The 14559-nt window shown below is 43.1% G+C and overlaps 1 protein-coding gene across 6 annotated transcripts in view; it reads right to left on the reverse strand.

The window, feature by feature from the left end:
* Positions 1-12989: 12989 nt before the first annotated feature.
* The window catches only part of Trim9 (tripartite motif containing 9), a 91523-nt gene continuing 89953 nt past the window's right edge, over positions 12990-14559 (reverse strand). For all 6 annotated transcript variants that reach the window (XM_090345079.1, XM_090345082.1, XM_090345081.1 and 3 more), the window contains one exon: positions 12990-13171. In XM_090345079.1, coding sequence (XP_090201205.1) covers positions 13109-13171 — 63 coding nt within the window. In that variant the 3' untranslated portion in view covers positions 12990-13108. The remainder of the gene's footprint in view (positions 13172-14559) is intronic.

Here is a 14559-nt window from a genome sequence, read left to right on the forward strand (position 1 = left end):
ATGCTGCATTTAGGAAGTAACCTCTGTTGGATGGATCGGGGCCTCTCAGTCAAACATTTCAATCAATGTACAGGATTAGAGTGGCGGAGCAGAGCCCCTGCTGGGGCTGGCAGAGGGGTGAGGCCTGTCTGGACTCAACTATGAACTGGTGATGGCCTGAGGGAATCCTGCATGCTCAGGGGAGGTAGAGTCATCTGGGAAATATGTCAGGTCTTGCTCACTGCCAGGATTAGCTAGCTCCAGAGGAGCAGTTTAGCAAGCTCTAGAAGCTTCCCAGGTGAGAACTCACCCTCAGGGCAGAGAAGTCTACTGGTTATCTTGCCTAGAAAGAAGTCTTAGCTGACTGGGAATGGGCAGTCTCTCTGTGGAGTTGTTGCAGGTTTTGGATTCTGTTTCCTGTTCCAGTTACCTAGAAGCATTGCATCATGGGAATGTGGATGGTGGTGGGGTGTTGCTAAGCCTTAAGACAACACTTCAACTCCAGAAACTGTTTTACCCGCCAACGAGAACAGGCAATTATGCTCAGGGATGGGCTTTCACACAGCTTAGAGGGAGGCAGGCACGAACCCTGGTTACCAGTGAGCCGGATGTTGCAGGCAAGACGAGCATACCAGAAAAACTTACAGAGACCCTCAGAAATGCAGGTAGCCAGGTTTGGAGGTTTGGTAAGGGAAGCAGGAGCAAGAACCAGCGATATTTGTGTTGGAATGAATGCAAGGCACTCTGACTCTGAGAAATGTGCATGACACATATATATTATAGATAATATACATCTCATACATGGTGTAGTATTACATAGCTTCTTAGATTTTAGTATATGTTAGATCTCAGCAAATCCCCTTTGCTGGGAGATGTTTTCGAGCAGTAAAATACATAGACAATTGCCAAAGGCTTAAGATTGTGTCACAGTGAATATTTTCAAATGAAAAGCTCATGTAAGCCTGGACTGAGCTACTGTACACTCTGAGCATCTCTGATGTCCACCTCATGTCCGTATCCTGGCCACTCTCTCTCCAATGCTGCATATGACTTTTGCCCATTTTGTTTTTGTATAAGTGGAATCATATAATTATAAATGTCTGTTCCTCTGACTTCATTACTCATCTTGTGAGTTTTATTATAGTTTTGCCAGATTTCATATTTTTTATCATTGCATACTATTCCATTATATAGATTTTGATGATGATTATGAGCAAAATTGCCATACACATATTTTTTAATATGTTTTATGGTCACATGTCATTTTTTGTTGGGAATTTAAATACTGAGTTTGATATATAAGGTTTTGATGTGATGGTTTATTTTGTTGTTGTTGTTTTGTGCCTTGGAGCTGGAACTCAGGGCTTTTGGTTCTCTGTGGGCTTTTTTGCTCACAGCTAGAGCTCTACCACTTGAGCCACACCTACATGTCTGGGATTTTGCTGGGTTAAGTGGAGATCAGTCTCTGTCTGGAGATAAGGGTTTTCTGCCTGGACTCCATCCTTACTGCAATCCTTAGACTGTGGCCTCTTGAGTAGCTAGGATTATAGGTTTGAGTTATCAGTACCTAGCTGATACAGAAATTTCTTTGTTTTTCCAATACTGGGGCTTGAACTCAAGGTCTGGGTGTTGTCCTTTAGCTTTTGTGCTCAAGGCCAGCACTCTAGCTATTGAGCCACTACTCCACTTCCAACTTTCTGCTTGTTAATTGGAGAAGTCTCATAGACATCCCCGTGAGACGTTCCTTTAAACCACAATCCTCAGACCTCAGTATCTGAAGTAGCTAGAATTACATGTATGAGTCACCAGTACCAGATTCTAACATACAAATTTTAGCAAATCATTTTTCTTCCTTATGTGGAAACTTCAGTTTGGTATATGTGGTTTGAATGTGGCTTAAAGGTTTATGTGCTGAAAGCTTTGGTACCCAGTGTGGTGGTGTTAAAGTGTTACAACCTTTAAAAGATTGGGCATAATAAAAAGTAGTTAGGTGGTTGCACCTCTGCCCTTGGAAGGATAAAAAGGGAAAGCCTTGTCCTGGCCCCTTCTTGCTTCCGGTCTTGTGTGCCTCTGCCTCTGCCTCTACATTTCGGTCCTTGTGATGCTATCCCCACGTGACACTATAGTTAGGGAGCCATTTACCAGAAGCCGAAAGGGGAGGGCTACATAATCTTATCATCAGTCTCAAAGCTACTTATTTTCTTCATAAAAACCTCCCCTCTAGCTGCGGGCCAATAGTTCATACCTATAATCCTTGCTGCTGACGAGGGTGGGATCTCAGGATTGTCATTTGAAGCTTGCCAAGGCAGAAAAGCCAACCAAGGACTCTTATCTTCAATCAGCCACTCCAAACCTGAAGTAGTGCTATAGATCAAAGTGATAGAGAGCCAGTCTTGATCAAAAGAGCCTAGAGACAGTGTGTAGGGCCCTGAATTCAAGCCTCATGACTGTCAGAAACAAAACCACCTCGTCCCCTTCATCCTCAGGTGTTTTGTTACAGCCACAAAAATCTCGCCAAGATACCTGTGTATAAATGTAGTTTGGTGAAGATATTAAAACAATGAAGAAATTGAATTTGACGAGAAGGAAAGAGCAGACATTTAGAATAGCTGGGCAATAACAAATTTTGGGATTTATCATTGTTAAATCCTTATTAATTATATAAATGGTAAAGCTGAAAATACTGCCTTGCTTGTGCCAAATTTAAAAGTCTTGTAGGAAAGCTTTTCATTGCCACTTAGAACGTATTTTAGGTTGTCTCATCCAGCAAGCTAATTTTTAATATCAAACTAGGAATATATGCTTAGGAAAGCAATTTTTAATTAAAACCGGTTTCAGTCTATCAGTGCAGATGGTTGAAAGCTAATAGTTGCTCCCATAGTTAGTGGTGTTTGCCACTAAACTGTAGAACATCAGCTTTAAATTTTTACACTTAGTTAGCAACTTGGCAAATCTGTCCGTACTATGAAGGATGAATGAAAGGGAAGGGGGATAAGTTTGAGTTAGAGAGATAAATGCTGTGAGACCTGGTTTTCACCCTGATGTCTGTGGCTAGGAAATACTCTGGGTGTGTCAAAGCCACTCAGAGAGTCTTCACCAACCCTTCAGGTTTTGTGTCAGAGCTACATGATCACTGAGAACACTTGCCTGAAGCGTATTGTAGAAAGTTTAGAAAACATATAAAATGTTATGTATGTAATCTTAGTTATTTAGGAAGCTGAATCTTAGAATTGCCAGTCTGGGCAGGAAAGTCTGCGACTTTTCTCTCCAACTACCAACAAAAGCTTCAAGTGGAGTTGTGGCTCAAATTGTGGAGTGCTAGCTTTGAGTAAAAACAGCTCAAGGCCAGAATAAAAACTCTGACCTCAAATCCAAGGATTGGCACTGTAGTATCCCAGCCACTTTGGGGGGTCCTGACCCTCTTCCCCCCGCCCCCCGCCCGCCCAGCAATAGAGTCACCAGCACTCAGTGAACTGAGCTAGGAGTCATTTTCACAGCCGTGAAGCAGCTACTCTACCTTCATGCTGATAAAGAGCGCCCGACCTTCAGTGGGGCTGAGCTTTTGAAGGGCAACACCGTACACAGGTGGTAGTCGCCATACCATGTCACCTTGCAAAGTCCACAGTCAACAACCACAATGATGAAACCACACACAGATGGTCATCTCGCAGGTGGTCGAACAGGTTAAGCATTTTTACAAAAACAAAACCAATTTGGCAGCTAAGCCAGCCAGGTTATTACAGCACCAATGAAACAACACAAAACCAAAAAGGGCCACATGCTGGATTTTGGTAGCTCCTGCCTGTAATCCCAGTTACTTAAGAGACTGAGATCTGAGGATTGCAATTCAAAGACAGTCTGGGCAGAAAGTCTATAGGAAAAAAAAAGAAAAGAAAAGAAAGAAAATCAATGTAAAACAGGGCTGGAGGACTTGCCTAACAAGTACGAGGCTTTGAGTTTAAACTCCAGAACTGCCAAGTAAAGCAAACAAAAAAAAATCAATTTTTTTTTGTGCCAGTCCTGGGGCTTGAACTCAGGGCCTGGGCACTGTCCTTGAGCCTATCTGTGCTCAAGGCTAGTGCTCTACCACTTGAGCTTTTTCTGTGTATGTGGTTCCCAAGAATTGAACCGAGAGCTTCATGCTGGGTAAGCACTCTATCACTAGGCCACACTCCTGGCCCAGAATAAAAAAAAAAAAATAAAAAAATTAAAGAGAATACAGCTTTCTCTCATAGCATTTTCTCAGTGTTCTAATGTAGTAGTGGTTAAAGTGTTTGTTGTTGTTGTTGTTTTTGTTTTTAAAGAAATTATCATTCTAGAAACACTGCTTCTAACTCTTGTTTTTTGATTGATAAAAGGTATTTTTGTCTCTAAGATTTTGAGCAAAATGTTCTGCACATAGCTGGCCTCTGAAGTTCTCTCTTAGGGCTTGTACGCCCGCATTTACTCCTAATTGAGCTGACCTGAAGTCTCTAGCTGTGTGGAATTATAAGTGGGGTAGTCTGAAATAGATGGGATGGGGCTGGGGTGTCCTCTGGTATGCAGCTGGGACTCCCACATAGCTGCTACAGAAGTCAAGCTGCTGAAGTGGAGAAACTCACGCAGGATCACTCAGCTCTGTCCCCTGGTAGAGCTAATGTATCTCAAACACTTCCATTTGCATTTGGCCAGCCACCATGAAATTTCACAGCCCAGCATTCTATATACTAAATTCTTTTTAGATATTATCAAATGGTTGGTAGGATTTATTTTTGGTTTTGTTTTAGTTTTGGGGGCCAGTTGTGGGGTTTGAACTCTGAACCTGGGCATTGTCCCTGAGCTCTTCAGCTCAAGGCTACCACCCTAAGCTCTAACCCTTGAGCTGCAGCAGCACCACTTCCCTTTTTTCTAGTGATTAGTTGGAGATAATAGTCTGGACTTTAGTGCTCAGGCTGGCTTTGAACCAAGATCCTCAGATCTCAGCCTCCTGAGTAGATAGGATTACAGGCTCAAGCCACCATGCCAGGCAATTTTGGCAGGATTTCTTATGCTATTGAAGCTTTTATAATAAGAATTATTATGGATTCTTAGTGGGGGATTATAAGAAATTATTAAGAGCTGTGTTAGAGATTATTATCCTAATCAACAATAACATGGACCCTGAGAGATTGTGTTGAATATTGCTCAAGTGCAGGGGTAAATGGTAGATGCCAGGAACTTTATGAATTCTTTTTCTTTTCTCTTCCTTTCTTCTCTTCCTTTTTCTTTCCTTCCTTGCTTCATTCCTTTCCTCCCCTCCCTCCCTCCCTCCCTCTCTCCCTCCCTCCCTCCCTCCCTCCCTCCCTCCCTCCCTCCCTTCCTTCCTTCCTTCCTTCCTTCCTTCCTTCCTTCCTTCCTTCCTTCCTTCCTTCCCCTCTCTTCTTCCTTCTTTCCCTCCCTCTCTTTCTTTCTTTTTCTTCTTTCTTTCTGTAATAACCTGGCAGGCTTAGCCACCAAATTGTTTTTGTTTTTGTAAAAATGCTTAACCTACTTGACCACCTGCGTGTGGTTCCATCCTTGTGGTCATTGACTGTGGATATCATAAGGTGATGTCATTCAGTGATGAGCACCTGTGTGTATGTATCATCACCTGTGTGTGGTGTTTACCTTTAAAAGCTCAGCCCCACTGAAGGCTGGGGCTACTCTCTATCAGCCTAAAGATGGAGAATAACCATGGTGTTGTTTAAAAAAGATTCCTAGCTGGTGGCTCATGTCTGTAATCTTAGCTATTCAGGAGGCTGAGATCTTAGGGTCAAGGTTCAAAGCCAGCCCAGGCACAAAAGGACCTGAGACTCTTATCTCCAATTAAACTCTAGAAAATGGCAAGTGGGACTGTGGCTCAAGGATAGGGTAGCCTTGAGCTGAAGAGCTCAAGGACAGTGCCTAGGCTGAGTTCAAGCCCCATGACCCACAAAAAATAAAATGAAATGAAATAAAATAAAACGACTCCTAGTTTGGCTCATTGAGTGCTGGTGACTTGCTAGGGGGAGTTCAGGGCCCCTCAAAATGGCTGTAATTTTTCCTTCCTTCCTTCCTTCCTTCCTTCCTTCCTTCCTTCCTTCCTTCCTTCCTTCCTTCCTTCCTTTCTTGTGGGTCATGGGGCTTGAACTCTGGGCCTGGACACTTTCCCTTTTCTAGGGATTAATTGGAGCTAAGAGTCTCACATTTGCGTTCTTTAGTGCTAGGGCTGGCTTTGAACCTTGATCCTCAGATCTTAGCCTCCTGAGTTGCTAAGATTACTGGCATGAGCCACGTGCCTGACTTCCCCTTTCTTTCATTTTCATCTTCCTTTCTTTTCTGGTAGTGGGGCTTGAACTCAGGATCTCATTCTTTCTTAGCTTTTCCTTTTTAAGGTTGGTGCTGTGTCAGTTGAACCACACATCTATTTGCTAGATACTGTAATTTTTACAAGAAGCAACTGCACAGAAAGGAAAGTGACAGCATGCCAGATATCCATGCTGCGGACTGTGGGCGTGGCCTTGTTCTTCATCCCTCAGGACCAGAATTGGGAGAAGAGGCTCCACACTATCTTCATGCCAGTCACCTCTTGCTACTCTAAACCATTTCAATTAATTCCAGGAAACCGGAAAGGCACTTTTCTTCTATTCTGAGACCACTGTCTGGCACCAGGGGGCAGTGTCTCCTCGATGTCTCCTGGTCTCTGGTCAAGAGACAGAACCTGGAAGGCTTGGTCAGTGTCAAGTATTGAAGGTATGCATATAGGTACTTGTGGTTGCTTGGTTCATATGTCTGTAGCATAGCTCATAGGGAACAGTGAATGCATGAAACAAAATTAAAGATAAGATGGGCTCTGGCACCAAAGAACTCTTACATAAGAAATACTGTTAAAACCTGAAACTTCCTTAAATCAAGGATTCTTCTTCCTTCTCTTCCTTCTCTCTCTCTCTCTCTCCCTCTCTCTCTCTCTCTCTCTCTCTCTCTCTCTCTCTCTCTCTCTCTCTCTCTCTCTCTCTCTCTCTCTTTCTTTCTTTCTCTTGAGTATTTGAACTCAGGGCTTTCAACTTTTCTCATTTATCTTTCTCAACTGGTACTCCTCCACTTGAACCAGATTGGCTTTTTATTGGTTATTTTAGCTATAGAATCGTGAGGACTTTTCTGTGCAAGATGGCTTTGAACTGCCATCCTCTAGATCTCAGCCCACTGAACAGCTAGATTATAGCTGTGACCCACCAGAGTACCCACACTTCCCAGTGTGGAGGAAGACAGCTGGACAGACCAGTCAATTCTGTGTGGGTTGGTGCTTCGTGGCGGTGTAGGAAATAGAGCAGGCATGGCTGAGTGAAGGCCCAAATACCAGCTCTTCCACTTACCATCTTTATTACCTTTGGAAAGACACACCGACTTGACACAGTGTCTTCAGTTTTAAAATGGGGGATACTAACAGTGCCAGCCTCATGGTTGGAAGACATGGAAGTGCTCACAAGTCTGTAAACAGTAAACCTTAAGGAACTGGTAGTGATGATTATTACCTGTCCAAAGAAGCCCTGGTGAGAATTAGACTCAAGGAATACAGATCTTTTAAGGTCATTCAAGGTCAAACCTTGTGTAAACCATCTCTCATCATAACACCCTCACTGCAAATACAAAAGCAATGTGGATTTAATGTTTACGGATCATTCTGTAGTACTCGTGTAAACAAGAGCTTTATCAAGAGAAATCCCAATAAGGGACCATGTTGGACATTTAATCTATTTTCAAATTTAGCCCATATGATGTAGATGTTATTATCTCCAGTTTAATACCTATTCATAAAAAAAAATCTACCTTATCACTGGGAGTTGGTGGCTCATGCCTATAATCCTAGCTACTCAGAAGGTCAAGAGCTGAGGATCATGGTTCAAAGCCAGCCCAGGAAGGAAAGTCTGAGTCTCTTATCTCCAATAAACTACTCAGGGATAGCCAGAAGTACAGCTGTGGCTCTAATGGTAGAGTGGTGGCCTTGATTAAGTACAAAGAGGCTCAGGGACTGAGCCAAGCCCTGACTTAAGCTCCAAGAATGGCAAAACAAAGCAAAAAATGTGGGGCTGGGAGTTTGGCCTAGTGGTAGAGTGCTTGCCTAGCATGCACGAAGACTTAGATTCGATTCCTCAGTACCACATACATAGAAAAAAGCTGGAAATGGTGCTGTGGCTCAAGTGGTAGAGCCTTGAGAAAAGTCCAAGGACAGTGCTCAGGCCCTGAGCTCAAGCCCTGCAACTGGCAAAAAAAAAGCCAACTTCCACTATTAAAGTTCACATCTAGTAACTGGATGTCTGGGCTGGAACTGGTCTATGTGACTCCAGAGTACAGGTTGAGATAAATGTTTAGATCAGTAAGACCTAAGGAATAAGGTGTTTGTTTTTTTTTTCTCTCTCTTACAACTGTTTATTTATTTATAGCTGGTTCTGGGGCTTGAACTCAGGGACTGGGCTCTGTCCATGAACCTCTCCATGTTCAAGGCTAGCACTCTATCACTTGAGCCACAGTGCTACTTCTGGTTTTTTCTGAGTGGTTTACAGGGGCCAGGAGTTTGGCCTAGTGGTAGAGTGCTTGCCTAGTATGCATGACAACCCAGGTTTGATTTCTTGGTACCACATACACAGAAAAAAAGCCAGAAGTGGTGCTGTGGCTCAAGTGGTAGAGCTCTAGCCTTGAGAAAGCCCAAGGACAGTGCCTAGGCCCTGAGTTCAAGCCAGGATTGGAAGAAAAAAAAATCTTACAGACTTTCCTGGCTAGGCTGGCTTTGAACCAAAATTCTCAAAATCCTGAGTAGCTAGGATTACAGGCATGAGCCACTGGTGCCCTTCTTACCAACTGTATTTTTATGCCATGCCTATGTATGTATGTACGTATGTATATACATATGTATATGTATATGTATACATCCAGCTTGGTGGCATGTAGCTTAGCAGCAGTGATTTCTTGTGTAAATTGCTTCGCAAAGATGTAGTGTGTCAGTTGGCTGCTGCCCCAAGTTTCTGCTGAGTTGTGGAAGCTGTTGGTTTTGAGCTAAGTCAGTTGTGAGTCTTTGGCATCCTGAGACATAAAGTCAATACTGGAAAGCATATTTCCTCTCACTGTTTATTCTATGCTGGAAGAGCAAATACCTCCTTGCAGTCTGCCATTTCTAGAATATGCGCTTTGTAAAAATAAAAATGAAACCAAACCCATACCCCAGAAATTAAAGGTACAAAGGTAGGCAGCAGTCCTTCATTTTCATTCATTCATTCATTCTAAGACAGAGACCTAGTTTTACCTTATATAGAAGCTCTGACAAGCTCCTCACAACAATTGGATGGAATCCAAATACTATTCAACTACCCAGCATCTACTTGTACTTTTCTGTTAAGAGTACTCAGGTTGGATTTAGTGGCTGGGATTCTAAGAAGTCAGCAAAGAGGCAAACATAGAATCTAGCCAAAGTCAGGGCAAGAATGAGTGGACTTTGTGCTCCCTTGAAGTGGAGGGAGGGGTGGGTTTCTGAGAGGATCAAATGTCAGGCAGGTCCTGTCTCCTTTCTTTGGCCTCATGCCATCCATCTGCCTGTCTGTCTTATCTATCTCTATTGCTGTCTTGAACAGGGTTGAACACAGTAAGCCTTTAGCCTTTTTGCTTAAGGCTGTTCTACTTCAGGCTCTTTTCTTGCTTCTAGGAGATAAGAGTCTCACGACTTTTCTGATTGAATCATGATCTTTAGCCTCCTGAGTAGTCAGGATTACAGATGTGAGCTACCAGAACCCATACCATTCTTACTCATTCCTCCTGGGCCTTTAGATCAGTCTTTTTGCTTCTCACTGCTGCATTTGCCTGCCTGGCCTTCCAGATCTGGCCTTCCCCTTTTTCCTATCTGCTCCACCCAAACCTCACACTTCTCCCTGGCATCTGTAGCCCAAGCACTACCTCCTCAGATAGGCAATTGCTGATCACACCAGAACTTTCTATCTGTTACTAGTCTGTTTGATGTCCAGTGTAAATATTTATCACTATTTAAAATTATCTTGATCTTTGTTTACATATTATTTGCATTATATAGTCTCAGCTGGGAGGGTAGGGGGCTTCTATAGTTTGTTCACTTAATCCCCAGTGGTTTTAACAATTAGGTGTTGACTTGTGTGCGCTCTGTGGTACCCCTATGTGGGACAATCACAGCTCCATAAAAACCTAATGGTTGAAAGGATGGGGGCTGGAATTAGACTGGGCATACCACTTTTCTTCTTTCAGACTAACAGACACAATTGGATTCCAAAATACCTGTCAGATATGGCCTCAGGCAGTTCTAGGAAAAGATAAACAATGTAACCAGTCTGATATTGCTGCAGAAGAATGAGCTTTGCGCTCAAGGTTAGTACTCTATCACTTGATACTCTTGCAGCACAAAAGCTTTTTAGAAGCAGATTTGGAGGCAGATGCCAGAGCATATATGTATGGACCAGATTTTAGCCTGAGAAACTCCATCTTATTTGAACAGCCATTCTGCTATGTATGTAAAAATACAAACTGACCTTGCCTGAAAAAGAAAATCAAAACAAAGCTTATTTAAGTTCAAACCAACTTGACCATGAAGAGACTAAACATTACTTACAAAAGAATTCCCAAAACCAGTCAGTTTTCAATAACAAGGCCCAATAACAAGGTCAGGACAGGCCAGATGGAAACATCCAATCAACAGAATCATATATGTAACTGTATTTTGTAACCAATTAGCCTTTAGAAGCTACACATAGACTTGTAGTTTGAGGTTTTGTCCTATAAAAGTTAGCCTGTGAGGCTGGGAGGGGGTCCCTCTCTCCATAGAGGGGACCCTGACTGACCAGTCAGTATTATTCTTGATACTTGGTGCGAAATAAAGCTTTGCTTAACTTTTGCTTTCTTTCAGCCTCATTCCTTTGATCATGGACCCTAACAATACATACTTCAAAGCAAGTTCCAGTTTAGGAGAGAAATACATAGAGAGATAGTGCCACACTCTGGAGGAAATGAGTGGAAAAATACTTTCAAGTATTGGGGAACTTTCTGATTACAATGTGCTGAGGAAATATTGTTCTGAGAAAGGCAAGTTTTCCCCAAATCTCTCCCATAGATAAAAGTTAAAAAATTCTATGGAGACATTTTTATTCTCTCATAAAAATCATTTTATTTGCACACGGGAGATGACATTTTTTTTTCTAGTACAGTAGCTGTATGCATTTGTAATTGCAATTCAATGTAAACTAAGTGTTACAATCACTAGAAATCTAATTAGTGAGGTGGATTTCATAAAGAATGAGAGGAACTATGAGTCTACAGCGGCCCAGCCATCGAGTCTCATTGGAGCGTAAATCAAATATCAAACTAGTGTTGTCCTGCAACTGAGAGTTTCTCTAGCCATGAAAAACAAAGATAGACATAAACAGGATAGCACCCATTTAATAAATTAGGTTCTAACTAGAAAAACAGCATCACTGGCAGAAATCAGCTAACTAGAAGAAGCACAGGAGTAAATAATGATCTATTTACATTTATTACTTTTTTTGCCAAAACATTGTTAGCTTTCCCATCCTACTTTTTCCCTTTATTGTTATTCCTGGCGTGCGTTCGTGCGTGCGTGCGTGCGTGTGTGTGTGTGTGTGTGTGTGTGTGTGTGTGTGTGTGTTAAATTTCACAGAAAATAGTCAATCAGAACTTTTTATTTTTCTAAGTCCTACATTTTCTAAAACGTCACATCAGACTAAAGAATCAGAAGGGTGTCATTCTGTCTAGAAGTAATCTGCACTATTATTTCTGCCATCAGTCCTAGAAATGACTCAAACTTAGGTTTTTCCCAACTTGATTTGGATGTCTTTAGAAAGTCAGGCTGTGAATGGCAGCAAGGTAGATGGATTTTGGTTGGCACAGGCACAGACAGCTCATGTGAAGATAGCATTTTTGTCCTGAGAATGTGACTTATGATCCCCATTAGTGCCATGGGATCCTCTGCCCTCTGCTCACTATTTTGTTTTGAAGCTGTTCATTTTTTTTTTAAGGCTTGGTACGACTGCAGCATGAATGAGTCAGAATGCTGACCTCATTTCTGCTAAAGAAGGGCTCAGTGGTGGAGTAGCAGCAGGGACGATAATTATCATAGTGCAGTTGGAAAGGCATTGAACTGGTATATTCCTAGTGCTACCGTGGCCAGAATGTGGGGGTGTTAGCCTTGTATTTTAGGAAACCTGAAAGAGCTTGGCAATGACTCTTTTTTGACTTTTGTCTATTTCCTTTCTGTTATTCATCACAATGTGCAATAGTGTGTAATTTTTGCTTTGTTCTCCTACTAGATAGAGTGCATGCCTCAGGAGGGCAGAAGCTCTGCCCATCTCTCTGCTTATTGTGTGTTTCCATAGTATCTAGAACATGACACCTGGAATATTGCCTGGTCTATCATAGTTTCCATTTTAAAACCTGTGTTAATGAAATGAATAAAATCATGAAGTCCTGTGGTCTGCCTCCCTCTGGTGGCCTCCTCTCTTTTCTGGGCTAGCCTAGGATCCTGCCCTGCTGTGAATCTGTGAAGCTGATAGTCCTTGTGCTTCAGAGGATGGTAGACTTCTCAATACTGGATGCATGCTGCTCATGTCCCAAAGATTAGCTACACACAGCTAATGTTGCCCGAGAGGTGTGTCAGGGCAAGAACATTCTAGAAGGTAAACTGCAAGCTCCCAGCTCAAGCTTGTTCTTCCCTCCCTCCTGCTTCAATCTCTGTTTGATTGAAAGCTTAAGAAATAAAGAGATTTTTAAGAGAACTCTCTCTTGGCAGTGCCACTTGAGGAACGTGATCAGTAAAGAAAGAAAATGAACTCACCTATATTAAAAAAATCAAGTTCAAGAAAAGCAACTTGTGGGAATGGCGACAGAAACGTGGTTGGGCTGCCTAGGTCCTTGGTCGGTTAGAATCACAGAGGGTGGAAGGGGACGCGGGTGTGGTGGTCTGGAGAAACTGGAGGGAAAGGGCAGAGCAGTGCGAGCGACGATCGATCGTAGAGGACCAGCCCATTCCTCCTCCTTCCCCCTCTCCCGCCAGCTCTGAGTTCCACCATGGCTGGCTGGGCTCCAGGATGTCACTCTCCTCAGCAGCCGGTGCCTCCACAGCGCATCCTTAGGCTATAGATGCTCTGCTGGAGTAGAAGTCGGGGACTGGGAGCCCGGTGTGCAGTGTGACCTGGGGGACAAGACTGTGAGTTCTGCAAGACACCATAGGTCTGGACCCAGTGCCCAGTGAGCGGGGTCCTCACTCACCAAGCCATTCTTCATGTGTCCTCAAAGCTTGTGCTAGCTGTGCTAAGAGCCTCATTTTAATGGTGGGGTTGCAAATCCTGGTGACACTTGATGATACAGTTCTCGGCTACCTAACTCTTTTAAAGGACTCGGGAAATACGTAGTTCCTCCTGAAGACACAGGCACTGATTTATAGCTAATGAAACCTTCTGGCTACATTTGGTTGACCATACCAAGAGAGAAGAACTATGAAGAGATTAACCCGTCCACTAGTTCCTCGGCTGGGATAAACCTTTCCTCTGGGATGCTGTGGAGAACTGGTGGCCCATTATGAAGAAACACGAGCATTTATTATGTGACCGCAATTTCTTTTCAACCTCACACCTCAGTGGACAGCTACAAAGACAAGCCTAGAACCACTTCTCCATCCCTTCTTGTCTCCACCTTCTCTACCTGAACAAATATCTGTATCTAAAGACACTCAGAACAGCATGGAAAACCCTGGAGTACACCTAGTATGGTATCATTTGAAAGAGAAATGACTGAAAACGTAGAAACCTTGGTGTGACGGGTTTCCTGAAACTCACTTCTAGGACAATGAATAATTTTCGTTCTTCTAGTGATTAAACTTGGGACAATTAGATCCCAGCTGCCCCTCCCCTCCCTCTCAGTAGAAAGTCCTCTCTGCTCACAGGAAGAGAGGAATTATAGGTGGCACTGGGTTGTTACCATTTACAGTGCATACACTGATAGAGAATGATGGATTGTTTTGAGATAAACTTCAAGGCTATGGTTCTAATAGGGTAAAAAAAGATTAGCTGTAGTGGTTTTCTCCTTCAGACCTGCCTCCAGGCTCTCATTTACTGCATGAGGTGATAAATGTTAATAAGAGGCCCAGCTCAGGAAGGCTAAGAAACCCCAAGGCTTGTCTGGGGCATCCCCTTTTGTTAAGGATTCTAATCTTCCTCTCCGTGGGCCCTTGCCCCAGCCCACAGCTTCTTTCCTCTGCTCTGTCCATCCCAGGGCATTTCCCCTGCCTGGAATGTTCCAGATGGCTCCATCTTTCATCTCCATTATGGCTCAGCTCACCCAAGAGAACCACAGTGTCAACTTGCTTAAGGCTGCCTCTGCTTTCCCCCAGCCTCACCAATCCCGTCCCCCCTTTCCCTTCCTCTGTTGCACCTCCAACTTCCCCATATGTTAAAGAGAATGTCATCGTGCTATTGTTGGTCTCCTTTAACTAGAACATAGGCTCTAGGAGGGGAAAGTATATCTGGTTTTTCTCCTATTGAGATGTATGGAATACTTGTCATTGTTTCTGCTGTATTAGAG

This window comes from Megascapheus bottae, chromosome 14 (genome assembly GCF_031878675.1).
Source record: "Megascapheus bottae isolate mThoBot1 chromosome 14, mThoBot2.hap1, whole genome shotgun sequence".
Taxonomy (NCBI): Eukaryota; Metazoa; Chordata; class Mammalia; order Rodentia; family Geomyidae; genus Megascapheus; species Megascapheus bottae.